The sequence below is a fragment of the Ranitomeya imitator genome, chromosome 8 (genome assembly GCF_032444005.1).
Source record: "Ranitomeya imitator isolate aRanImi1 chromosome 8, aRanImi1.pri, whole genome shotgun sequence".
Taxonomy (NCBI): Eukaryota; Metazoa; Chordata; class Amphibia; order Anura; family Dendrobatidae; genus Ranitomeya; species Ranitomeya imitator.
In genome coordinates, this window is record NC_091289.1 from 193,207,474 (window position 1) to 193,234,952 (window position 27,479).

At 50.3% G+C, this 27,479-nt stretch overlaps 1 protein-coding gene across 1 annotated transcript; it reads left to right on the plus strand.

Annotated features, from left to right (window-relative positions):
• Positions 1 to 4,337: 4,337 nt before the first annotated feature.
• FPGT (fucose-1-phosphate guanylyltransferase) lies at positions 4,338 to 18,698 on the plus strand. The gene is made up of 4 exons (XM_069738277.1): positions 4,338 to 4,493; positions 6,705 to 6,872; positions 9,568 to 9,660; positions 14,361 to 18,698. The coding sequence occupies exons 1-4, from the start codon at positions 4,355 to 4,357 to the stop codon at positions 15,755 to 15,757; spliced, it is 1,797 nt and encodes a 598-aa protein (XP_069594378.1). The 5' UTR covers positions 4,338 to 4,354; the 3' UTR covers positions 15,758 to 18,698.
• The last annotated feature ends 8,781 nt before the right edge of the window (positions 18,699 to 27,479 follow it).

Here is a 27,479-nt window from a genome sequence, read left to right on the forward strand (position 1 = left end):
AGAAACCACAACAAGCCTTAAAGGGCCAGAGCCACCAGGCCTGCCCTGACTCTAGTCTACACTGTCAGACAGCAAAGCCAGAACTATCACATGGGGGGAAAAAATCACCCAAAATATTTTAAAAAAATCAATTTTAAGCAAATATTAGATTTAAACAACAGGTGATATTGTGATGATTGCTTCCCTGTAACAGGTTGTATTGAGTTGAGGTTTAACAATGATAAATGTAAGGTTATACACATGGGAAGAGGGAATCAATATCACCATTACACACTGAACGGGAAACCACTGGGTAAATCTGACAGGGAGAAGGACTTGGGGATCCTAGTTAATGATAAACTTACCTGGAGCAGCCAGTGCCAGGCAGCAGCTGCCAAGGCAAACAGGATCATGGGGTGCATTAAAAGAGGTCTGGATACACATGATGAGAGCATTATACTGCCTCTGTACAAATCCCTAGTTAGACCGCACATGGAGTACTGTGTCCAGTTTTGGGCACCGGTGCTCAGGAAGGATATAATGGAACTAGAGAGAGTACAAAGGAGGGCAACAAAATTAATAAAGGGGATGGGAGAACTACAATACCCAGATAGATTAGCGAAATTAGGATTATTTAGTCTAGAAAAAAGACGACTGAGGGGCGATCTAATAACCATGTATAAGTATATAAGGGGACAATACAAATATCTCGCTGAGGATCTGATTATACCAAGGAAGGTGACGGGCACAAGGGGGCATTCTTTGCGTCTGGAGGAGAGAAGGTTTTTCCACCAACATAGAAGAGGATTCTTTACTGTTAGGGCAGTGAGAATCTGGAATTGCTTGCCTGAGGAGGTGGTGATGGCGAACTCAGTCGAGGGGTTCAAGAGAGGCCTGGATGTCTTCCTGGAGCAGAACAATATTGTATCATACAATTATTAGGTTCTGTAGAAGGACGTAGATCTGGGTATTTATTATGATGGAATATAGGCTGAACTGGATGGACAAATGTCTTTTTTCGGCCTTACTAACTATGTTACTATGTTACTATGTATGAGGCTGTGCTGCTGTTACATCAGGTTATCATTTCATGCAATCGGTCATTAATTATAAGGCCGCGTTCACACCAGGAGCTTTTGATGTTGCAGATTTTCTCCTCCTATACGGAAATCAGGCTACATTCATTCTTTCATTGCATTTCTTCATTTGTGTTTTTTTACGTATGTTAATATTGCTTTTTTTCATTGTTTTTTTTTTTTACATATGGTATTATTGCATTTTTTCATTGTGTTTTTTTTTACATGTTATTATTGCATTTTTTCATTTTTTTTACATCATATTATTGCATTTTTTCATTGTTTTTTACATACGTTATTGCATTTTTTCATTTGTGTTTTTTTACACGTTATTATTGCATTTTTTTCATTGTGTTTTTTACATGAGTTATTATTGCATTTTTTACTCTTGTTGGTCATTCATGTTTTATATTTGGCTACTTTGTTTTTGTTACTTGTGGGTATTTGGCTTTGACACAACTTTATTCACATACAGACACAAAAGAGAATAGTAAAACCAAAAACACTCAGTTTGAAAAAATGTTGCAGTAATCCGCAAGTGCTAGTAAAAGATGTAAAAAACAGGGTATTTGGTTGATACGTTTTTTGCAAAAAATGTATACTAAGCTGCTCTACCAATCTTCACGGTATACCCTTATCAGAGCAGTCCTAACTAATGTATGCAATCCCTATCTGATGTATTAAAAGCCTGATCATCTGTATATAACCTGTGTGAACAGGGTTCAGAGAGGAAAAATCCATGTGTGCATACAGGGTAGAACAGCTTTTGTGCAGATAGCCCAAGAGGAGTGGTGGAACTCCCCAGTCTTGTAGACACAAGAGAACAATTATGGAAACAGGAACACATGGGCTACCTGCACAGTGAACAAGTCTGTATGATCATGTTCACACACCACCAAGAAACCTGAAGACACAAAAGAGAATAGTAAAACCAAAAACACTCAGTTTGAAAAAATGTTGCAGTAATCCGCAAGTGCTAGTAAAAGATGTAAAAAACAGGGTATTTGGTTGATACGTTTTTTGCAAAAAATGTATACTAAGCTGCTCTACCAATCTTCACGGTATACCCTTATCAGAGCAGTCCATGTGTTCCTTTATTCACATACAGTACAGGCCAAAAGTTTGGACACACCTTCTCATTTAAAGATTGTTCTGTATTTTCATGACTATGAAAATTGTACATTCACACTGAAGGCATCAAAACTATGAATTAACACATGTGGAATTATATACTTAACAAAAAAATGTGAAACAACTGAAAATATGTCTTATATTCTAGGTTCTTCAAAGTAGCCACCTTTTGCTTTGATGACTGCTTTGCACACTCTTGGCATTCTCTTGATGAGCTTCAAGAGGTAGTCTCCAGGAATGGTCTTCCAACAATCTTGAAGGAGTTCCCAGAGATGCTTAGCACTTGTTGGCCCTTTTGCCCTCACTCTGCGGTCCAGCTCATCCCAAACCATCTCGATTGGGTTCAGGTCTGGTGACTGTGGAGGCCAGGTCATCTGGTGTAGCCCCCCATCACTCTCCTTCTTGGTCAAATAGCCCTTACACAGCCTGGAGGTGTTTGGGGTCATTGTCCTGTTGAAAAATAAATGATGGTCCAACTAAACGCAAACCGGATGGAATAGCATGCCGCTGCAAGATGCTGTGGTAGCCATGCTGGTTCAGTATGCCTTCAATTTTGAATAAATCCCCAACAGTGTCACCAGCAAAGCCCCCCCCCCCCCCCACACCATCACACCTCCTCCTCCATGCTTCACGGTGGGAACCAGGCATGTAGAGTCCATCCGTTCACCTTTTCTGTGTCACACAAAGACACGGTGGTTGGAACCAAAGATCTCAAATTTGGACTCATCAGACCAAAGCACAGATTTCCACTGGTCCAATGTCCATTCCTTGTGTTCTTTAGCCTAAACAAGTCTCTTCTGCTTGTTGCCTGTCCTTAGCAGTGGTTTCCTAGCAGCTATTTTACCATGAAGGCCTGCTGCACAAAGTCTCCTCTTAACAGTTGTTGTAGAGATGTGTCTGCTGCTAGAACTCTGTGTGGCACTGACCTGGTCTCTAATCTGAGCTGCTGTAAACCTGCGATTTCTGAGGCTGGTGACTCGGATAAACTTATCCTCAGAAGCAGAGGTGACTCTTGGTCTTCCTTTCCTGGGGCGGTCCTCATGTGAGCCAGTTTCTTTGTAGCGCTTGATGGTTTTTGCCTCTGCACTTGGGGACACTTTCAAAGTTTGCCCAATTTTTTGGACTGACCGACCTTAATTTCTTAAAGTAATGATGGCCACTCGTTTTTCTTTACTTAGCTGCTTTTTTCTTGCCATAATACAAATTCTAACAGTCTATTCAGTAGGACTATCAGCTGTGTATCCACCAGACTTCTGCACAACACAACTGATGGTCCCAACCCCATTTATAAGGCAAGAAATCCCACTTATTAAACCTGACAGGGCACACCTGTGAAGTGAAAACCATTCCTGGTGACTACCTCTTTAAGCTCATCAAGAGAATGCCAAGAGTGTGCAAAGCAGTCATCAAAGCAAAAGGTGGCTACTTTGAAGAACCTAGAATATAAGACATATTTTCAGTTGTTTCACACTTTTTTGTTAAGTATATAATTCCACATGTGTTAATTCATAGTTTTGATGCCTTCAGTGTGAATGTACAATTTTCATAGTCATGAAAATACAGAAAAATCTTTAAATGAGAAGGTGTGTCCAAACTTTTGGTCTGTACTGTAAGTGCAGATTACAATGCGTTTACGACACAGAAACGCACTAAACCCCCGTGTGTGTACAGTGCATTTTTCCAAGAATAATCCGCCTCAAAAACTCACCAGAGACGCACTGTGTAGAGATCTCATGATTTGACGCCGGTAATTAACCCCTTGGTGTTTTTCGTGCCATTCCGCGCCGTGTCCGCACCATTAACTACAATAAGCTACTTGCATTTTTTTTTTCAAAACTGCGCAGTGTAGAAACGTCACCAAAAACGCCTCGTGTGAACGTCGCCTAATAAACACTAGTTGTAGAATTACATAACACAGACTGTAGCGGCTTCAGGACATTTTTTTTACTTTGCTATTTTTTCTATAGATGTAAAATCCAGGTGATTTTTTCTCTTATGATCGCGCCGCTGCAGCTTTAATAGGAAGTTGTTGTTGTTTTGCAGCCACATTATATCTGACCCGGGTGAGGGAGGGGTCTACAGGGGACGCAGACCACGCCCCTCACACAGGAGCCCCGCCCTCTCACCGACGTCACACGGACCTTCCTCGGCCCTCGCCCTGAACAATCATGGCGGCTGCGGAGGCCACGTGTTCGCTGACGTCAGAGGTTGGAGTCACCGGTCCCTGCACCGGGATGTGTGAGCCGGGAGCCGGGGGTCTGCAGGGGGAGACCCGGCGGAGGCTGGCGCGGTACAGCGCCCTGAGAGGTAGGTGTGCACTGTGGAGTCAGCACGCTGGGACTTGTAGTGCGCTCTGCAGCCTCACACTTCTTGTGTCACGTGACCTGAGCTGTCAGGATCTCTGCTGTGATGGACACCGCCATTATTTGCACCTGGTGTCAATGCACTGACAGAAAGCAGAGTTCTGACACAATGGACACGACCGGATCTGCTTTATTATTTCTGCAAGAATCTCACGAACTTTTCTGCTTTTTTTTCACTATTTTCGGTGACTTTTTTTTTTTTTTCTTATTTGCGATGAAAATACAGAACTGTTCCCACCCGTGTGCTGTGCCAGGAAGTGTTGTCATAGGGTCTGTTCCGTGTATTGTATGTATCAGAGTCAGGCACGTGAGCCGGCCTCCGCAGAGCGCACGTGTATCCGCCGTACACCACCGCCGCCGCCACCTATCTCCCAGAGGATAAGGCCTGTGATTGGCTGCGTCGTCCAGGCGCCTGGAGAAGGCTGCAGCCGATCACTGACGTGACTCCTCCTCACCTGGCAGTAAGGAGTTAACACTAATCGCCCCATGCGCTGCCTCCACCATCAGGCCCAGGTTTTCTCCCACCTCGTCCCAGGATAAGGCGACTGTGTCCTAATCCAGACGCCAAAACGCCACACGTAGCCCAGAACTGATCAATGGAAACGTACAGCTCCGAGCGAAAGAAAATAAATTATCAACAGAAAAGTGAAACACTTACAGGTCTTGGAATCAGGACACGCAGAGCATCGCAGCTGTGATAGAACGGAGTCAGGACACGCAGAGCATCGCAGCTATGATAGAACGGAGTCAGGACACGCAGAGCATCACAGCTATAATAGAACGGAGTCAGGACACGCAGAGCATCACAGCTATGATAGAACGGAGTCAGGACACGCAGAGCATCGCAGATATGATAGAAGGGAGTCAGGACACGCAGAGCATCACAGATATGATAGAACGGAGTCAGGACACGCAGAGCATCACAGCTATGATAGAACGGAGTCAGGACACGCAGAGCATCGCAGATATGATAGAACGGAGTCAGGACACGCAGAGCATCACAGCTGTGATAGAACGGAGTCAGGACACGCAGAGCATCACAGCTGTGATAGAACGGAGTCAGGACACGCAGAGCATCACAGCTATGATAGAACGGAGTCAGGACACGCAGAGCATCACAGCTATGATAGAACGGAGTCAGGACACGCAGAGCATCACAGCTATGATAGAACGGAGTCAGGACACGCAGAGCATCACAGCTGTGATAGAACGGAGTCAGGACACGCAGAGCATCACAGCTATGATAGAACGGAGTCAGGACACGCAGAGCATCACAGCTATGATAGAACGGAGTCAGGACACGCAGAGCATCACAGCTATAATAGAACGGAGTCAGGACACGCAGAGCATCACAGCTGTGATAGAAAGGAGTCAGGACACGCAGAGCATCACAGATATGATAGAACGGAGTCAGGACACGCAGAGCATTACAGCTATGATAGAACGGAGTCAGGACACGCAGAGCATCACAGCTATGATAGAACGGAGTCAGGACACGCAGAGCATCACAGCTATGATAGAACGGAGTCAGGACACGCAGAGCATCACAGCTGTGATAGAACGGAGTCAGGACACGCAGAGCATCACAGCTGTGATAGAACGGAGTCAGGACACGCAGAGCATCACAGCTGTGATAGAACGGAGTCAGGACACGCAGAGCATCACAGCTGTGATAGAACGGAGTCAGGACACGCAGAGCATCACAGCTGTGATAGAACGGAGTCAGGACACGCAGAGCATCACAGCTATGATAGAACGGAGTCAGGACACGCAGAGCATCACAGCTATGATAGAACGGAGTCAGGACACGCAGAGCATCACAGATATGATAGAACGGAGTCAGGACACGCAGAGCATCACAGCTATGATAGAACGGAGTCAGGACACGCAGTGCATCGCAGCTATAATAGAACGGAGTCAGGACACGCAGAGCATCACAGCTATGACAGAAAGGGGTCATTATGTTGTTAGATTATGTCCTGGGGACACCGTTTCTTGGTGCCCAGAGGTGTTGTCTCGTTTCCCTCCCTAGGAGTGTGTGGTAGATGGACGCTCCTACTTGAGGCGCGGTGTCGGTGTGCAGCGCTCTCGGGATGAATCGCCTCTCTTATCCCAGGTAATTGTGCTCTGATTCTGTTTCTGCTCCCCTGCACAGGTAGAGAGGCGCCGGCCGGGGAGTTCTGGGATGTGGTTGTCATTACCGCGGCTGACAGACAGCAGGAGCGAGCTTATCACCGGCAGATCGCTGATAAACTGGCGAGGAGAGAACTTCCTCTCGGAGTTCGTTATCACGTTTTCTCTGATCCGCCGGGACCTAAAATAGGTGAGTTCTTCAGCTATCGTTATAATTGGTAGCCTTACACCCGGAGCAGCGCTCCCATCTGTGGCTTTGTGTCTCCGCTGAGCACACGGGCTGCCAATTAGTGTTTGATCTGAGCCTATAAATATCCGTCCGTTCCTCCGCCTTATTGTTAGCGGGAGAAATGCCGGCATCCCCTCTAATCTTCTCCCCACAACACTTGACTTCCCAAACAGCCGCGGTGTGCGCCCACCGGGTGCTGCCCCCTAATGAGCACGGCGCCTGGCAGGGACGGGCCGCACCGCTCATCTCCACAGGCAGGGACGGGCTGCACCGCTCATCTCTACCGGCAGGGATGGGCCGCACCGCTCATCTCTACCGGCAGGGACGGGCCGCACCGCTAATCTCTACCGGCAGGGACGGACCGCACCGCTAATCTCTACCGGCAGGGACGGGCCTCACCGCTCATCTCCACAGGCAGGAACGGGCCGCACCGCTCATCTCTACCGGCAGGGACGGGCCGCGCCGCTCATCTCTACCGGCAGGGATGGGCCGCACCGCTCATCTCTACCGGCAGGGACGGGCCGCGCCGCTCATCTCTACCGGCAGGGACGGGACGCGCCGCTCATCTCCACAGGCAGGGACGGGCCGCACCGCTCATCTCCACAGGCAGGGACGGGCCGCGCCGCTCATCTCTACCGGCAGGGACGGGCCGCGCCGCTCATCTCTACCGGCAGGGACGGGACGCGCCGCTCATCTCCACAGGCAGGGACGGGCCGCGCCGCTCATCTCTACCGGCAGGGACGGGCCGCGCCGCTCATCTCTACCGGCAGGGACGGGCCGCGCCGCTCATCTCTACCGGCAGGGACGGGCCGCGCCGCTCATCTCTACCGGCCGGGACGGGCCGCGCCGCTCATCTCTACCGGCAGGGACGGGCCGCGCCGCTCATCTCTACCGGCAGGGACGGGCCGCGCCGCTCATCTCTACCGGCAGGGACGGGCCGCGCCGCTCATCTCTACCGGCAGGGACGGGCCGCGCCGCTCATCTCTACCGGCAGGGACGGGCCGCGCCGCTCATCTCTACCGGCAGGGACGGGCCGCGCCGCTCATCTCTACCGGCAGGGACGGGCCGCGCCGCTCATCTCTACCGGCAGGGACGGGCCGCGCCGCTCATCTCTACCGGCAGGGACGGGTCGCGCCGCTCATCTCTACCGGCAGGGACGGGCCGCGCCGCTCATCTCTACCGGCCGGGACGGGCCGCGCCGCTCATCTCTACCGGCAGGGACGGGCCGCGCCGCTCATCTCTACCGGCAGGGACGGGCCGCGCCGCTCATCTCTACCGGCAGGGACGGGTCGCGCCGCTCATCTCTACCGGCAGGGACGGGCCGCGCCGCTCATCTCTACCGGCCGGGACGGGCCGCGCCGCTCATCTCTACCTGCATCCACACTGCAGAAGTCCTCTAATCTGGAATCCTCTGACAGTTTATCAGATATTCTGGATTATTGGACAGAGAACTGCATGGGATGTGCTGTGGCCGTGTTATATCGGCCTCGTATTTATCCTCTGCATTACCTCCTGCCAGCTGACCATGTACATAGGTTTTGGTTCCAAGACTCGGAGACATGAAAGTTGAGGGGCGCAAGGCATGGTGGTCTGTCCCTCCAGACCCCCCCAGACAATGACCCTGCACGGCTCTGGTCTATGGCTGCTGGACCGAAGCCCTGCGGACCTCCTCCTACCTGTCGGAATCTTCCGAGAGGAGGTTTTTATTACTTTAGGTTTTTTTGCTGTATTTTTTACTGTAGTTTTCCTTCTTGCCATAATAAACTATTATTTGCATTAATGGGACAGTTGTGACTGCTCAGTGCTGCCCCCGCACAGATGACCGAACAGGTGCAGTGCGACCATGACCTCTGTCCGGTCTCCCCGGTGCGGCCCCTCACATCGCTGAGGCTGAGATGACACTTTCCCTTTAAGCTTCTAAAATCTTTGCAGTTTTCTCGGCTTCATCCCCCCCATGTGATGAGTGTAACATCTGACTGATCTGCTCCTCCTGTTGTCTGATAGATAGTGACGCCGCTCGTCCCCTGCCGCTGTGCTGCTGCAGGCGGATCAGCGGGGGGCCGGGCAGGCCGCTCTACCGCAGTCAGCCATATAATCTGACCCCAATTTTACTAAAGTTTCTGCCAAATTGTAAATATTCGCCCAGGACCGAATGCAAATCCCAAATCTAATAATCGTCTGCTGCACACAGGGGTCCGTGTCACTGGCGCATGCGGGGGGTGGTAGTCTGGCTTGCACATACGAGGAACTCTTTTTTTTTTTTTTTTTTTTAGCGCACACTGGGGGACCATTTTTCTGGCAAACATGGGGGACACACCTGGCCCCCTGCTGATCACAACCTCTGACGTCCTCTGCTGTTGACTCCTGGGGGCCATTTCTGTAGCCCGTGAGCGTGTGTCTGACCGTGCGCACAGTGTAGGGACGCATCCTCATCCGACAACACCCGGATGTTCGTTCATACATCTCCAGGAGGAGCAGCGCACTACAGAGTCCAGGATTGTCATTTTGTGGGAAATGGAAGAATTTGTTCAATAAGTCAATAGAATCGATCTGTCCTGCTTTACATATTACAGTATTCGTGTGCGTTACCTTTTTTTCTGGATTATTGTAATTTTATAATTTTGCTCTTTTTTTTTTTTTTTCTTTGTACATACAGGTAACGGGGGCTCGACGCTGTGCGCCCTGCACCGTCTGCAGCAGCTGTACCCCGGCGCGCTCTCCTCCTATACGGTGATCCTCATCCATGCCGGTACGTCGCAGCTTTCTCTGATAATTTTCCCATTATACGAGGAATAATTAGCAGCCGGGATAATCGATGGATAATCTCCACTCATCGTGTTGTAACTAATTAGACATAATCAATGCGCTTACATGGAGCGGCGGCTCTACTAATGATTCTCAATTATCCAAACATCCTTCCCGTGTCGAGAAGAGTTTGTTTAATGGTCTCTGTTGGGGTCAATGTCCGCTAAGTGCTTCACATCTATCCACATGTACCGCTGCCGCTCTGCGGGGAAATGTCTATAGGAGAGCCGCCGATATAACATAGGTAGTCATTGGCTGCAGGCTGGTTCACCTGAGAGACATCCCCCTGCACCCTCACATACTCAGGCACAGTCAGGTCTAGTGTACATGTGTTCTCAATAGGGAGAGGGGAGTAAGCTAAACTGCTACCAAACCCCATCCTCCCCTCTCCTCTTTCGACCTTCTCCTCTGGGCCCCCCTCCTCCTCCTCTTTCGACCTTCTCTTCTAGGCCCCCCTCCTCCTCTGTCGACCTTCGTCTCTGGGCCCCCTCCTCCTGTTTCGACCTTCTTCTCTGGGCCCCTTCCTCCCGTGTTGACCTTCTTCTCTGATCCCCCTCTTCCTCTGTCGACCTTCTCCTTTGGGCCCCCTCCTCCTCTGTTGACCTTCTCCTTTGGGCCCCCTCCTCCTCTGTTGACCTTCTCCTCTGGGCCCCCTCCTCCTGTTTCGACCTTCTCCTCTGGGCCCCCTCCTCCTCTTTCGACCTTCTCCTCTGGGAACCCCTCCTCCTCTTTCGACCTTCTCCTCTGGGCCCCCTCCTCCTCTTTCGACCTTCTCCTCTGGGCCCCCTCCTCCTCCTCTTTCGACCTTCTCTTCTAGGCCCCCCTCCTCCTCTGTCGACCTTCGTCTCTGGGCCCCCTCCTCCTGTTTCGACCTTCTTCTCTGGGCCCCTTCCTCCTGTGTCGACCTTCTTCTCTGATCCCCCTCTTCCTCTGTCGACCTTCTCCTTTGGGCCCCCTCCTCCTCTGTTGACCTTCTCCTCTGGGCCCCCTCCTCCTGTTTCGACCTTCTCCTTTGGGCCCCCTCCTCCTCTTTCGACCTTCTCCTCTGGGCCCCCTCCTCCTCTTTCGACCTTCTCCTCTGGGCCCCCTCCTCCTCTTTCGACCTTCTCCTCTGGGCCCCCTCCTCCTCTTTCGACCTTCTCCTCTGGGCCCCCTCCTCCTCTGGGCCCCCTCCTCCTCTTTCGACCTTCTCCTCTGGGCCCCCTCCTCCTCTTTCGACCTTCTCCTCTGGGCCCCCTCCTCCTCTTTCGACCTTCTCCTCTGGGCCCCCTCCTCCTCTTTCGACCTTCTCCTCTGGGCCCCCCTCCTCCTCTTTCGACCTTCTCCTCTGGGCCCCCCTCCTCCTCTTTCGACCTTCTCCTCTGGGCCCCCTCCTCCTCTTTCGACCTTCTCCTCTGGGCCCCCCTCCTCCTCTTTCGACCTTCTCCTCTGGGCCCCCCTCCTCCTCCTCCTCCTCTTTCGACCTTCTCCTCTGGGCCCCCCTCCTCCTCCTCCTCCTCTTTCGACCTTCTCCTCTGGGCCCCCCTCCTCCTCCTCCTCTTTCGACCTTCTCCTCTGGGCCCCCCTCCTCCTCCTCCTCTTTCGACCTTCTCCTCTGGGCCCCCCTCCTCCTCCTCCTCTGTCGACCTTCTCCTCTGGGCCCCCCTCCTCCTCCTCTGTCGACCTTCTCCTCTGGGCCCCCCTCCGCCTCCTCTTTCTACCTTCTCCTCTGGGCCTCCGCCTCCTCCTGTCGACCTTCTCCTCTGGGCCCCCTCCTCCTCCTCCTCCTCTGTCGACCTTCTCCTCTAGGCCCCCTCCTCCTGTTTCAACCTTCTCCTCTGGGCCCCCTCCTCCTGTTTCGACCTTTTCCTCTGCGCCCCCTCCTCCTTTTTCGACCTTCTCCTCTGGGGCCCCCTACTCCTGTTTCGACCTTCTTCTCTGGGCCCCTTGCTCCCGTGTCGACCTTCTTCTCTGAGCCCCCTCCTCCTTTTTTGACCTTCTCCTCTGGGCCCCCCCCTCCTCCTCCTCTGTTGACCTTCTCCTCTGGGCCCCCTACTCCTGTTTCGACCTTCTTCTCTGGGCCCCTTCCTCCCGTGCCGACCTTCTTCTCTGAGCCCCCTCCTCCTTTTTTGGCCCCCTCCTCCTCTTTCGACCTTCTCCTCTGGGCCCCCTCCTCCTCTTTCGACCTCCTATGGGCCCCCTCCTCCTCCTCCTCTTTCGACCTTCTCTGGGCCCCCTCCTCCTCCTCTTTCGACCTTCTCCTCTGGGCCCCCTCCTCCTCTTTCGACCTTCTCCTCTGGGCCCCCTCCTCCTCTTTCGACCTTCTCCTCTGGGCCCCCTCCTCCTCCTCCTCTGTCAACCTTCTCCTCTGGGCCCCCTCCTCCTCCTCTTTCGACCTTCTCTTCTAGGCCCCCCTCCTCCTCTGTTGACCTTCTCCTTTGGGCCCCCTCCTCCTCTGTTGACCTTCTCCTCTGGGCCCCCTCCTCCTGTTTCGACCTTCTCCTCTGGGCCCCCTCCTCCTGTTTCGACCTTCTCCTCTGGGCCCCCTCCTCCTCTTTCGACCTTCTCCTCTGGGCCCCCTCCTCCTCTTTCGACCTTCTCCTCTGGGCCTCCCTCCGCCTCCTCTTTCTACCTTCTCCTCTGGGCCTCCGCCTCCTCCTGTCGACCTTCTCCTCTGGGCCCCCTCCTCCTGTTTCAACCTTCTCCTCTGGGCCCCCTCCTCCTGTTTCGACCTTCTCCTCTGCGCCCCCTCCTCCTTTTTCGACCTTCTCCTCTGGGCCCCCTCCTCCTCCTCTTTCGACCTTCTCCTCTGGGCCCCCTCCTCCTCTGTCGACCTTCTTCTCTGGGCCCCTTGCTCCCGTGTCGACCTTCTTCTCTGAGCCCCCTCCTCCTTTTTTGACCTTCTCCTCTGGGCCCCCCTCCTCCTCCTCCTCTGTCGACCTTCTCCTCTGGGCCCCCTCCTCCTCCTCTGTCGACCTTCTCCTCTGGGCCCCCTCCTCCTCCTCTGTCGACCTTCTCCTCTGGGCCCCCTCCTCCTCCTCTGTCGACCTTCTCCTCTGGGCCCCCTCCTCCTCCTCTGTCGACCTTCTCCTCTGGGCCCCCTCCTCCTCTGTCGACCTTCTCCTCTGGGCCCCCTCCTCCTCCTCCTCTGTCGACCTTCTCCTCTGGGCCCCCTCCTCCTCCTCCTCTGTCGACCTTCTCCTCTGGGCCCCCTCCTCCTCCTCCTCTGTCGACCTTCTCCTCTGGGCCCCCTCCTCCTCCTCCTCTGTCGACCTTCTCCTCTGGGCCCCCTCCTCCTCCTCCTCTGTCGACCTTCTCCTCTGGGCCCCCTCCTCCTCCTCCTCTGTCGACCTTCTCCTCTGGGCCCCCTCCTCCTCCTCCTCTGTCGACCTTCTCCTCTGGGCCCCCTCCTCCTCCTCCTCTGTCGACCTTCTCCTCTGGGCCCCCTCCTCCTCCTCCTCTGTCGACCTTCTCCTCTGGGCCCCCTCCTCCTCCTCCTCTGTCGACCTTCTCCTCTGGGCCCCCTCCTCCTCCTCCTCTGTCGACCTTCTCCTCTGGGCCCCCTCCTCCTCCTCCTCTGTCGACCTTCTCCTCTGGGCCCCCTCCTCCTCCTCCTCCTCCTCCTCTGTCGACCTTCTCCTCTGGGCCCCCTCCTCCTCCTCCTCCTCCTCCTCCTCCTCCTCCTCCTCCTCCTCCTCTGTCGACCTTCTCCTCTGGGCCCCCTCCTCCTCCTCCTCCTCTGTCCACCTTCTCCTCTGGGCCCCCTCCTCCTCCTCCTCCTCCTCCTCCTCCTCCTCCTCCTCCTCTGGGCCCCCTCCTCCTCCTCCTCTGTCGACCTTCTCCTCTGGGCCTCCTCCTCCTCCTCCTCCTCTGTCGACCTTCTCCTCTGGGCCCCCTCCTCCTCCTCCTCCTCCTCCTCCTCCTCCTCCTCCTCCTCCTCCTCCTCTGTCGACCTCCTCCGGGCCCCCTCCTCCTCCTCCTCTGTCGACCTTCTCCTCTGGGCCCCCTCCTCCTCCTTCACTGTCGACCTTCTCCTCTGGGCCCCCTCCTCCTCCTCCACTGTCGACCTTCTCCTCTGGGCCCCCTCCTCCTCCTCCTCCACTGTCGACCTTCTCCTCTGGGCCCCCTCCTCCTCCTCCTCTGTCGACCTTCTCCTCTGGGCCCCCTCCTCCTCCTCCTCTGTCGACCTTCTCCTCTGGGCCCCCTCCTCCTCCTTCACTGTCGACCTTCTCCTCTGGGCCCCCTCCTCCTCATCCTCTGTCGACCTTCTCCTCTGGGCCCCCTCCTCCTCATCCTCTGTCGACCTTCTCCTCTGGGCCCCCTCCTCCTCCTCCTCTGTCGACCTTCTCCTCTGGGCCCCCTCCTCCTCCTCCTCTGTCGACCTTCTCCTCTGGGCCCCCTCCTCCTCCTCCTCTGTCGACCTTCTCCTCTGGGCCCCCTCCTCCTCCTCCTCTGTCGACCTTCTCCTCTGGGCCCCCTCCTCCTCATCCTCTGTCGACCTTCTCCTCTGGGCCCTCTCCTCCTCTGTCCAGAAGCCCATGTTTGGCGTTTAGCGCCGGACACTGGTACAAATGCTCATCTCTGTCCGGCCCCTCTTTCGTTCTGCTGACGGACTTGCTACAAGTTGTTTATATACTTTGTTTTTCCTTTTTCCCCATGATATAGGCGGCTACAGTCAGCGATTGCCGAATGCGAGTGCTCTGGGCAAGATCTTCACAGCATTACCGTGCGGTGACCCTGTGTACCAGATGCTGGACCTGAAGCTGGCCATCTACATAGATTTCCCCTCCTGCATGAAGCCGGGCGTGCTGGTAACGTGCGCAGACGACATAGAGCTGTACAGCAGTGGCGGGCTGGCGGTCACCTTCGATAGACCGGGCATCACCGCGCTCGCTCACCCGTCCACCCTGGAAATAGGAACGACGCACGGGGTGTTTGTGCTGGAGAATCCCCCCTCTGAATATACGGCCTTGCAGTACCGGACGTGCCGATCGTACCTCCACAAGCCCAGCATTGAGACAATGCGCCAGGCGGGGGCCATTTCCGGTCCCAAGTCCGCGTCTGAGGTGGTCTATACAGACAGCCTGTATTACATGGATCACGGCACCGTGGCGTTGTTTCTCCAGTTCTTCGAAGAATTAGGAGTTGTTACTTGTGAAATCGATGCCTACGGAGATTTTCTGCAAGCCCTGGGACCCGACGCGACCTTGGACTACACCGAGAACACGGCCAACGTGTCCAAGATCGAATCCCAGCTCGCGGAAGTGAGAAGAAGAATCTTCCATCTCCTTAGAGGAACGGAATTCACGGTCATCGCCCTCAACAAGTCCAAGTTCTACCACATCGGGACCTTGCAGGAATACGTCCACCACTTCACCTCCGACGCCTCGCTCCGGGCAGAACTTGGGTTACAGTCGAAGGTTTTTAGCATTGTTCCGGATCATGATGGAGATGTTAGCGAGAAGGCGTGCGTCATCCACAGCCGATTAGATGCCAAGTGCAGAGTCTCACCTGGGGCAGTCATCGAATATTCCAGGCTGGGCCCCGACGTGTCCGTGGGGGGATCCTGCGTTATCAGCGGCTCCTCCATGAACCTCAGATGTGTCGTCCCAGACAAGTCTTTCGTGAGTTCCTTCAGTCTCACGATTGACGGCCGAGTGATGTTTGCAACCGTCCTGTTTGGGATTGAGGATGACTTGAAGAAGAGCGTGGCTTCCCTGACGGATCTGAACGTGCTTCAGATATTCGGATCCAGCCTCGTTCTGCGCTTCCAGCTCTGGGGCATAAAAGTTTGTGAAGAGCTTTTCTCCGGCGATAAGAAGTCTTTCAGTTTATGGAACGCCCGCATTTTTCCGTGTTTTGCGACGATGCAGGAGTCTGCTCGGGCCTCGGTGGAGATGCTGGAGGCTATGAGCGGCAAGGCGGCGGTGGATCTTGGAGGCGTCAGGAGGGTTTCCATCGAGGAGATGTTGGCTTACAAAAACATTAATGAAATGTTAAACTTCAGACGGCTTCTTCATGAAGAAATCCAGACTCAGCGGCAAAGAGAAGCCGCTAATTAAACATCGTGTCTGTTGAAATGGACTTAAAGGTACCAGTAGGCGACTGCTCAGAATAATCTGTACATGAGGAATAAGACCTTTTCTGGCCATTACCTGACGTGTAGCCTGCATTTTTCTCCATTATTCCCCTTTTCAGACTGCCTATTTCATTTTCACTTGTCTCTGAGCTAGTGGGTATAGATAAGCGGTTATGATGTCTCCCATACACAGCACACAGAAATTAGGGATTCCTGTCTCTTTGTAGCAGTACTGAGCAGTGTAACTGTGAATTCAGCTCTAAGGTGAGAAACACTTACTATTCAGTTTCTGTTGCACAGAGGGCATTGCACAACAGTACTGAGCACTGTAGCTGTGTATCAAGTTCTGAATAGAGATAAGAACAAACACTTGCCAGTAAGTAGCAGCATAGGTATGCAAGTTGTTTGGTTTTTTTTTTAGTCTTGCCCCAGAGCTGGATTCTCAGCTACTCTGCTCAGTGCTGTTACATAATGTCATCCAAGCTGCTGCTTTTTACTGTGTCTTTTGGCTTCTCTCTCTGTCAGTTTCTTCCTCCTCTCCATAGACTTTAATAGGCAGCTCTATTTTGATGTCCCGGTGAGTTGGCAGTCTGTTTGTCTTGTTTTAACCAGGGCAGATTTTAGAAGAATTTTTAAGTGAATGATGAATTTAGGAGGAGCTGGGAAGGTGGTAAGAAGTTGCTCATAAGTGGTGAAAGGAACAGATTTCTCTTATGATATAATATAAAGTTTTTTTTAAATTCACTTGTACTATTGTTTAATCTGACAGTCTCCATTTTCTGTAGTGAAGCCACACACAGAGAATGTCTCTATAGATCTATATATTATATACTCACCACCGTGCAAAAAATGTCCAAGATGGAGACTTGTGCCTTGTCTGTTACTATGTCTGTCCAGGGATTGTAGACTTTTTCATACATTGTATCACGCGGCTTTGTATTGATGCCAATCTGTGTTTTATGTTACATAGTATCTTTCCAACGTAAAGGAGATTTGTTTGATAACCTATGAACATTCTCTTGTTGGCCCCGTTGCATTGATCCGCCGGTCACCATTCTCTTCTGACTGTAGCAGCGTACGATTGTAATAGCTAAGCCAGACCCCTTCTCCGATCTATAGGCGGCTTAGCTATTAAAAATAGCGGTCAGACAGTCTCCTTCAGGCAATGTGCCAGTAACCGCCAGACCTAAGATACGCCGTCCTGTGTGGAGCAGCTGGGACCGCGACCGTTGGGTCAGGACATCGGGATTAATGGTAGCGTATTAATGATGTATCTTAACCAGTCCACACGCCGTCAACACCGCTATGTGGGTTTCTATAGGACAATGAGCCGGACGTGGCGTCTTCCCATAGCAGACGTGCCTGTATATAAGGATGGAGTGATAATTCTCATTAATTACCGAGTCACTAATGTAGACGGCACGTCCGGCTGTGATAACCATCACCATTCCGTAATGTGACTACAGCACTAATTACTCCGCTGCTGGAGGGGAGTGTTCACCGCCCAAACCTGGGGATAGCGGCATTCAGGTCCCGGCGGAGGCGGCTCACATCATCACATAAGACGTCCATTGTAAGGTGCTGCAGCGCTCCGCTTGTTACATGCAGATTGGCCGCGCGCTTGTTACGAGCTCACCCTTTGCAAAGCCTGACATCTGCAACAAGTCCGCACCTATATCTTCCAGAAAATCGATGTGATACAAGCAGAGTTTTGGATAGATTTACCGTGGACAAATCTGATGTGCAAACTACCCTAATACAGCCCCATAGCAAACTGTGCGGCCGCGCTGCACCCCGTATACCTCCCTTTACAGGTGACATGGTTTTGCATGCTGTGTTAGTATCCAGATAGTAGCTCAAAAATTATCAAGTTTTCTCCAGGCCGTGATGGGAGGGCATCCCAGGCTGCCGATGGCCGTGACGGGAGGGCGTCCCAGGTTACGGATGGCTGTGACAGGAGGGCGACCCAGGCTGCTGACGGCAGTGACGGGAGGGGTGACCAAGGCTGCTGGCAGCTGTGACGGAGGGCGACTCAGGCTGCTGGCGGCCATGACGGCAGGGTGTCCCAGGCTGCCGATGGCCATGACGGGAGGGGTGACCAAGGCTGCTGACGGCCGTGACGGGAGGGCGAACCAGGCTGCTGACGGCCGTGACGGGAGGGCGAACCAAGGTTGCTGACGGCCGTGACGGGAGGGCGTCCCAGGCTGCCGATGGCCGTGACGGGAGGGCGACCCAGGTTACGGATGGCCGTGACGGGAGGGTGACCCAGGTTACGGATGGCTGTGACGGGAGGGCGACCCAGGTTACGGATGGCCGTGACGGGAGGGGTGACCCAGGCGGCCGACAGCCATGACGGGAGGGGTGACCAAGGCTGCTGGCAGCCGTGGCAGAAGGGGTGTTCCAGTTTGTGGATGGAAGTGGAGGCTAAGACTGCGTACTGCCGTGACAAAGCGGTCGCCCAGACTTCGGATGGCCATAACTGTTTAGGGCAGTTGTCCCCAACTCCAGGCCTCGAGGGCCGCCAACAGTGCAGGTTTTCAGGATTTCCTTAGTATTGCACAGAGGTTGGAATCATCACCTGTGCAGATGATCACATTACCACCGATGCAATACTAAGGAAATCCTGAAAACCTGCACTGTTGGCGGCCCTCGAGGCCTGGAGTTGGGGACCACTGGTTTAGGGGGTGTTCAATGTACCGTAATTTTGTTTTGTTTTGTTTTTTAACAAATCTAATTAGAAGAATATTAGAAATATTTGTATTTTTTTTCCCAGCTATTTATTATTTTATTGGTGACATTGATCTTTCTTTCTTTCTATATGGTTTTGTTCGGGATGTTCCATCACTTCTCATCTTTCATGGTGCTGGTTACTTACGCTGTTTTTATCTGTTTGTGCCTCTGACAATAAATCCACCTTGAGATCAGTGTCCGTGTCGGCCGCTCTCTCTGCACACAATTATCATCTAATGAATGAAGACACCGGGATGACGTCTGCCACATCTGCACCTATTATACACCCATTTCGGCTGTGTCCTGGGGAAAGCCTTAGAAACTGAACAACAAGAACATTCTGGGAAACCGACGATAAGAAATAATATACAAGATTAGAAAATCACAGGTATTTTTATTATTAAACAGTGCCCCTTCTATCCACAGGTTGGGTCTGGTATTACAACACTTAAGGGGAATGTGTTAAAGACAAAGTTATCTGTTTGGTAGACAGCACTCCTCACAGTCATCTCATTATCATCACAGACAGGATCACATCTATAGCAAGATGATGCAGGATCTCCAATTTTCAGTATATGATGTCACAGCTCACCTTCTCCTCCTCCTCCCTGCACAGTGACCTCTGCACAGATCACAGAGCATGCTCACAAGGAAATCAGTTGGTGATGGTCACAGCTCACTCTCTCCCCTTCTCTGCACAATGTCCAGTGCATGCCCACAACTCTCTCCCATTAGTCAACTTCAGACTATTGGTACCTAAGCGCCTTGCTCACTGAGCCGGCCCGTGGCAGCACGTGCTATGATTTTGTATCGTCGGCCCGTTTTGTGATATAACATTCCATTTGGTAACAATGTTTTTGCCTCTTGTATCTATACAGAAATAGTTATCATTTTGGGGCCACAATCTGAATTCCCTGTCATACACATACTAGACCCTAATATAGGTGAGATTCACCTATTTTTATTTATTTTTTTTTAATTGTTCATTTTCTTCCTAAGTGTAGAGTTAGTTTAAGAATAGTCAAAAAGTTTCCTTGTTTCCAGCCTTTTTCCAAAGTGTCTGCAAGTTCTGTATATTGACAACTGTTCTGCAAAAATGTTACGAAATCCATCAGAGCTCCTGGTTTTCACAGCTCTCTCTGCCTTCCCTTGTTTTGTTGTTAGAAGTAACAGCACAGGAGGGTGGTGGGGTACACAGATCTCCTCAGTTTGAACATGGAAGAAAGCATCTACGATATCAGGGAGGGCAGATAAAACAGGTTGCAGATGATGAGGAAAGTACTTGAAAATGAAATACGTGCAAGATAGACACTGTACTGATATGTAAGCTAATGAATATAGCAGCACCTTTAATACACACAGAGCTCACATCCAGACTATGTTACTGGGAAAGACACACAGAGCTCACATCCAGCCTATATTACTGGGAGAGACACACAGACCTCACATCCAGATTATGTTACTGGGAAAGACACACAGACCTCACATCCAGCCTATGTTACTGGGAGAGACACACAGAGCTCACATCCAGCCTATATTACTGGGAGAGACACACAGATCTCACATCCAGCCTATATTACTGGGAGAGACACACAGAGCTCACATCCAGCCTATATTACTGGGAGAGACACACAGAGCTCACATCCAGCCTATATTACTGGGAGAGACACACAGACCTCACATCCAGCCTATGTTACTGGGAGAGACACACAGAGCTCACATCCAGCCTATGTTACTGGGAGAGACACACAGAGCTCACATCCAGCCTATATTACTGGGAGAGACACACAGATCTCACATCCAGCCTATATTACTGGGAGAGACACACAGACCTCACATCCAGTCTATATTACTGGGGGAGACATAGAGCTCACATCTAGCCTATATTACTGGGAGAGACACACAGATCTCACATCCAGCCTATATTACTGGGACTGACACACAGAGCTCACATTCAGCCTATATTACTGGGAGAGACACACAGACCTCACATCCAGCCTATATTACTGGCAGAGACACAAGGACCTCACATCCAGCCTATATTACTGGGAGAGACACACAGAGCTCACATCCAGCCTATATTACTGGGAGAGACACACAGAGCTCACATCCAGCCTATATTACTGGGAGACACACAGATCTCACATCCAGTCTATATTACTGGGGGAGACACACAGACCTCACATCCAACCTATATTACTGGGAGAGACACACAGACCTCACATCCAGCCTATATTACTGGCAGAGACACAAGGACCTCACATCCAGCCTATATTACTGGGAGAGACACACAGAGCTCACATCCAGCCTATATTACTGGGAGAGACACACAGATCTCACATCCAGCCTATATTACTGGGAGAGACACACAGATCTCACATCCAGCCTATATTACTGGGGGAGACATAGAGCTCACATCTAGCCTATATTACTGGGAGAGACACACAGATCTCACATCCAGCCTATATTACTGGGACTGACACACAGAGCTCACATCCAGCCTATATTACTGAGAGAGACGCACAGAGCTCACATCCAGTCTATATTACTGGGGGAGATACAGACCTCACATCCAGCCTATATTACTGGGGGAGACACAGAGCTCACATCCAGCCTATATTACTGGGAGACACACAGACCTCACATCCAGCCTATATTACTGGGGGAGACAGAGCTCACATCCAGCCTATATTACTGGGAGAGACACACAGATCTCACATCCAGTCTATATTACTGGGGGAGACACACAGACCTCACATCCAGTCTATATTACTGGGGGAGATACAGACCTCACATCCAGCCTATATTACTGGGGGAGACACAGAGCTCACATCCAGCCTATATTACTGGGAGACACACAGATTTCACATCCAGTCTATATTACTGGGGGAGACACACAGACCTCACATCCAACCTATATTACTGGGAGAGACACACAGACCTCACATCCAGCCTATATTACTGGCAGAGACACAAGGACCTCACATCCAGCCTATATTACTGGGAGAGACACACAGAGCTCACATCCAGCCTATATTACTGGCAGAGACACAAGGACCTCACATCCAGCCTATATTACTGGGAGAGACACACATACCTCACATCCAGCCTATATTACTGGGAGAGACACACAGATCTCACATCCAGCCTATATTACTGGGAGAGACACACAGATCTCACATCCAGCCTATATTACTGGGAGAGACACACAGACCTCACATCCAGTCTATATTACTGGGGGAGACATAGAGCTCACATCTAGCCTATATTACTGGGAGAGACACACATACCTCACATCCAGCCTATATTACTGGGAGAGACACACAGAGCTCACATCCAGCCTATATTACTGGGAGAGATCACATCCATCCTGTATTATAGCTTCAAATTTAGTGCAATCTCATTAACTTAAAGTAACTACTCTCTTCTGTCAATATTATTTTAAATAATTCTTTATTTAAACATTTTAGTAAACAAAATCACACAACTGCGACAAGTCATGAAATGCAATGGAATCATAACATGTGATGTCACAAGAGGCAGCCTAAGGTGCTCAAAAACATTTTGAGACAGACCAAATTAGAAAACGGACAACTATGACTATTAAATGAAAAAGAAAAAAAGAGTACATAGAAAGGGACCTAACCATTTTCTGGATATGCTAGGCTGTCTCACAACAGAAAAGTAGTTTCACGTGAGGTCAGTGACTTCTAAAAATAATTATTTTGATGCTGGAGAATTCCATAATTTTTAACCATTTAGATTAAGGGGTGTAGGAAAAAAACACAAGTCTAGGGCAAAATTACAAACTCCTAGTAGATGTTTTGATTGATGACCGTTCTGCCGCTTGTCTACAACCCTCACTCCTGGGATCTAACAATTCCACATATAGACAGTGTGAGTCCTGGCCATTTTGTGATTGGCTGCAGCGGTCTTGCTGGTGGAAAGGCGACTTCTTCTGTTCCTGTGTAAGCACAGACCGTGGAGCGGACTGCACTGGATCCAGGTGGGTGCCAATAGGGGAGTATCACTTGATTTCTTGTTTTTTTTTTTGCTATTGCTACAAACCACTGATGAATTTTTCATTTTGCCTGGAGAACCTGGTTCTGCCCCAGGATTTGTTTCCAGGCTTCAAGAACGTCACGACTATAGCACGTGACCACTGCAGTCAAACAAAGCATTCCCAGGGACTGGCTGCAGTGGTCATATCTATGCAGTAGTTGTGACGTGACCACTGCAGCCTGTCGGACAAAGACCGAGGGTGGCAGCAGAGGAACGGATTGCTTTGTTTTTGAACCACATAGTCTTGACTAGTGTAAAAATACCAAAGTTAATCTTGAAAAACCCCTTTAAGGGGCAGGAGTTCTCCTTGCGCAGATCTTGCAGGTGTAAGGAGTGTGGAGGTGATAGCACGGAGCCAACAGGCGGCCATATTGGTACTCTGGAGAAGACGAGCCACCCTAGGACTCTGTAACATTGGCGCTGTGTACAACTAGTGATCAGATGATCGCAGGTCAAGTTGCCTAAGTGGACAAAAGAAAAAAAAAGTTAATAAAAACATAAAAGTTCACAACTTTCCCCCCTTTAAAAAATAAAGCGATAAACGAACACATTTGATATTGACACGTCCATAAATCGATCAAAATATTACAAACTAAAATAAAACTAAAGTGCGAAAATAAAAATTGTCCATGGTGGAAAGGGGTTAATCAAATGGAAATCACGGGCGCGGAGCTTGCAATCTAATGATTGGACGGAGCGTCTGATGGTCCCGGGGTCCTGCAGGTTTTTGGTGCACACCTAGATATTGGATGCGGACTGCTATCGTACATTTGCTTGAGAGCCGAGATCTTAAGAAAGTAGTGTAGGAATTAATCTGCCGTCTCCGAGCCTTTGTGTCGGCCTAAACTTCTGTAATGGATTTTGCAGAGAAAAAAAAAAAGAAGTTGTAATTGGTGTAGAATTGTCTGCGCTGTCATGTCAGTCTAATATCGGGTGATGGATTACCAGCAGGATGGCACCCGGGCTTTCATTAGAAAGGTGTTTGTGCAGATTAGTGGTCTGTGCAAGTACAGCACTGATAATTCTAATGGCCGGACGGCAGGTAATTAATTTTATTTTTAATCAAGTTAATGGCAGGAGAGTAAGGAAAGGGCAACGATGTTCCAGTCCTCCCAGCTATACTGCCTCGATTCATTCTCGCATCCGCTATTTCATAGGAATAAAATCATCTGGAAAATTTAAACCTCAGATATGATGGTGACTCTTACTGGGAAAATAAATAAGAGCAGATTTCCTTCAATTTATGTTCAGCCCCCAAAAATTCCAGATTTTAAGAATTTCATTTTTCATAGTGAAATTTTTATTTTTTTATATCTTACACGATGATTACATCTGAAATTCCCGATAAAAATTGAACAAGAGTAACAAATTGTAATGAGCGGCTGGAACATGGTTTATCAAATATATTTCTCCCTAAGTAATTGAATGCCTATTCGTGATGAGCGAGCGTGCTAACCAAGTGTCTGTGGCGTGCTCGCATGTTAAGGGGATTTGTAATGTCTATGTTTGTGATGCCACCTGTGGTGTTCGGTCAGTGGGGACTGATGTTGCTTAAAGGGGTCTTCTGGGGTGATGGTATGCAGCAACATGGTGATGCTTCCTATAGGTGAAGCGGGGTCCCCACGGCTTCCCAAGTGTAGTGCACCGATGGTGTAGTGGATGGTATGGCAAAGAACGAGGACACAGGTTTGCACTCTTTACCTGGTTTACTGATGATAGCAGTCCTCAGTCCAGGGTACCAGGTGCAGGGTAGCTGTGGTCCGGCTGGCTTGGAGGCAATAGGAGATCCCTCTCCCAGGTGACGTCCGTAAGCCTTTCCTATTTGCGCTACTTTAATTGGCGAGGTCCCTGCAGCTTGAAGCTTGGTTGCAAAGTCCTCTCCTGTCCTAAGACAGTGGTCTGTACGATAGGCAGTGCGATCCTGTTTATAGGGTATCTATCATGACCCAGGCTCTCAGTTTACTACTTCACCTCAGACTTGATGCAGGCAATTGACATATAGTCCTATGCCCTCCGGTTCTGGAGAACAACACGACCTCGGGCTCCCGGTACGCGGTTTCTGCGCTCTGACTGAGGGTGTCCTGCTGCTCCCCTCCTGAGCCTCTCCCTCCTCTGTGCTTCTTCGCTCTAAGCTCCTCCACTGTTCAACTCCTTCACATTTTCACTCTTTCCAGGGGTCGCAGCTCCTACGTGGCTGTGCGACTCCTCCGTCTTTTCCAGACGTCCTCCTCTACTCACTCCTCTACAACTGGCTGACTCCTCCTCCAGACCAGGATACATAAAGTCTAAGGAAGCTCCCTTGAATCTGGGTCCTGAGCTCCCCCTCCTGGCCTAGATTCAGATGTGTTGAATGTGAGTGCCTTACCTGATAGAAAGAATCTCCCTCGCCTCCAAGCGTGACATCACCGTCCCCGAAAGGAAGGCAACATCACTGCAACAACCAGTTACCTGGGGTGTTGCACTCGTGTGCTAACCGAGTGTCTTAGGTTTGCTCATGTGCTAACAGAGTGTCTTCAGCGTGCTCTTTTGCTAACCGAGTGTCTGCGGCGTGTTTCGGTGCTAACAGAGTGTCTGCGGTGTTCTCGCGTGCTAACCGAGTGTCTGTGGCATGCTTGCGTGCTAACCGAGTGCGGCGTGCTTGCGTGCTAACCGAGTGTCTGCGGCGTGTTTCGGTGCTAACAGAGTGTCTGCGGTGTTCTCGCGTGCTAACTGAGTGTCTGTGGTGTGCTAACCGAGTGTCTGTGGTGTGCTAACCGAGTGTCTGTGGTGTGCTAACCGAGTGTCTGTGGCGTGCTAACCGAGTGTCTGTGGCGTGCTAACCGAGTGTCTGCTGCGTGCTAACCGAGTGTCTGCTGCGTGCTAACCGAGTGTCTGTGGCGTGCTAACCGAGTGTCTGTGGCGTGCTAACCGAGTGTCTGCTGCTGCTAACCGAGTGTCTACAGTGTTCTCGTGTGCTAACAAAGTGTCTTCTGTGTGCTCTAAAACTATGTTCAAGTCCCGCGTCTGTTCGACAGCTGTAACACATGCAGGGATTGCCTGTTTGCCTATTTGTTAGGCAATGCCTTCATGTGTTACAGCTGTCGAAAAGACGCGGGGACTTGAACATAGTTTTCGAGCATGCCGATGACACTCGGTTAGCACACGAGCATGCTCGCTCATCACTACTGCCTAGTCACTGGTAGAGGGTCTAAAAGGAGTTTTCACTGTAAATCTGTCTATGATTACTCAGACCCCCATTAATCATCAGAGTATGTGAATGCTGGTCCATTCACTTCTGTGGGACTGATAAAGGAAGAGAATGAAGCCCCGCTCACACCGCTGCGTTTACAAAGGGGACTTTGGTGCGCCTGTTTTGGGGTTACGTTAGGTTACAAGTGGTCAGACACCGATGGGTCACATCACCAGTGACAATCTTTTGTCCTGTGAGTAGGAGATAAAGGGGTCCTCTGCTTCAGATGGTCCCCTTCTGTTATTGCTCAGCTGTGACCTGGAAGAGGATCTGTTACGAAGGTTCAATTTTTCTGCAGCTCCCCCACAGGTGATATAAAGTATTACATGCACAATGGATTGTGCTGATTGGATGTGTTGGGTCCTCCAGACAACCTCTGGTCAAGTGTGACGCTGCTTCTGGAGAAAAATAGAGCCATGTTTTACTGAAAAAAGAAAGTTTACATTGTTTTTACCAACTCTTAAATCGCTGTAATTTTCACGTTTCGAGGCGGCGCCATTATGGTAGAGATTGTCTTGCGGTCTCTTACGTGACATAACGATCCTACATGGAGCACACACTGGTGGTTTTATATACCCGGGTGGTTTACACTGGAGACCTCAAATCCGCTGCTGACGGATGAGAAAGTCCGGATTCGTGAACTTCATTTGATCCCTTCCCGTGGGTGCTACCCCCTCGCCAGGAGGCACTATCACAAGTAATAAAAATTCAGGCTTGTTTTTACAGTACGGGATCTTTGGGGTCCATTATGCCCATTCAAAATGGCAAAACTAATTCCACCCGGCGCTGAAACACTTCACCGTAACGCTTCATCCAGGAACATTTCAGTTTTAAAGCTTTTGTGTTAATATAAACATAAAACTAACAGAAATGTGGAGGGGAAACGGTCGTAAAATTGGCTAATTATTAAATCTCATAAAAAGTAACGATCAATTTCCTTCATTAGATTCTAATACGGCTTCTCCATCCCGGCTGCGGACATTAGATAAAGTATAATGTCTGACTTATGAACATTATCACTTCATACAACACAATTCCCCCGTGGGCAAAGCTTAGATCTCTCACTTGGCTAATCGCCAGAGAAATAAATTCATCATTTCATGGAAATTATACCTAAACAAAGAGCCGGCGAGCGTAAATTACTTATTACACTATTATATCTGTATCCGAAAGAGAAGTGACAGAATGTGTTATACTCATGTACATGATAGGAAATACTATAGCTACATAATAATGCAACAGGGCAGTATTATAGTAGTTATATTCCTGTACATAGGGGCAGTATTATAGTAGTTATATTCCTGTACATAGGGGCAGTATTATAGTAATATTCCTGTACATAGGAGCAGTATTATAGTAGTTATATTCTTGTACATAGGGGCAGTATTATAGTAATATTCCTGTACATAGGAGCAGTATTATAGTAGTTATATTCTTGTACATAGGGAGCAGTATTATAGTAGTTATATTCTTGTACATAGGGGCAGTATTATAGTAGTTATATTCCTGTACATAGGGGCAGTATTATAGTAGTTATATTCCTGTACATAGGGGCAGTATTATAGTAGTTATATTCTTGTACATAGGAGCAGTATTATAGTAGTTATATTCCTGTACATAGGGGCAGTATTATAGTAGTTATATTCCTGTACATAGGGGCAGTATTATAGTAGTTATATTCTTA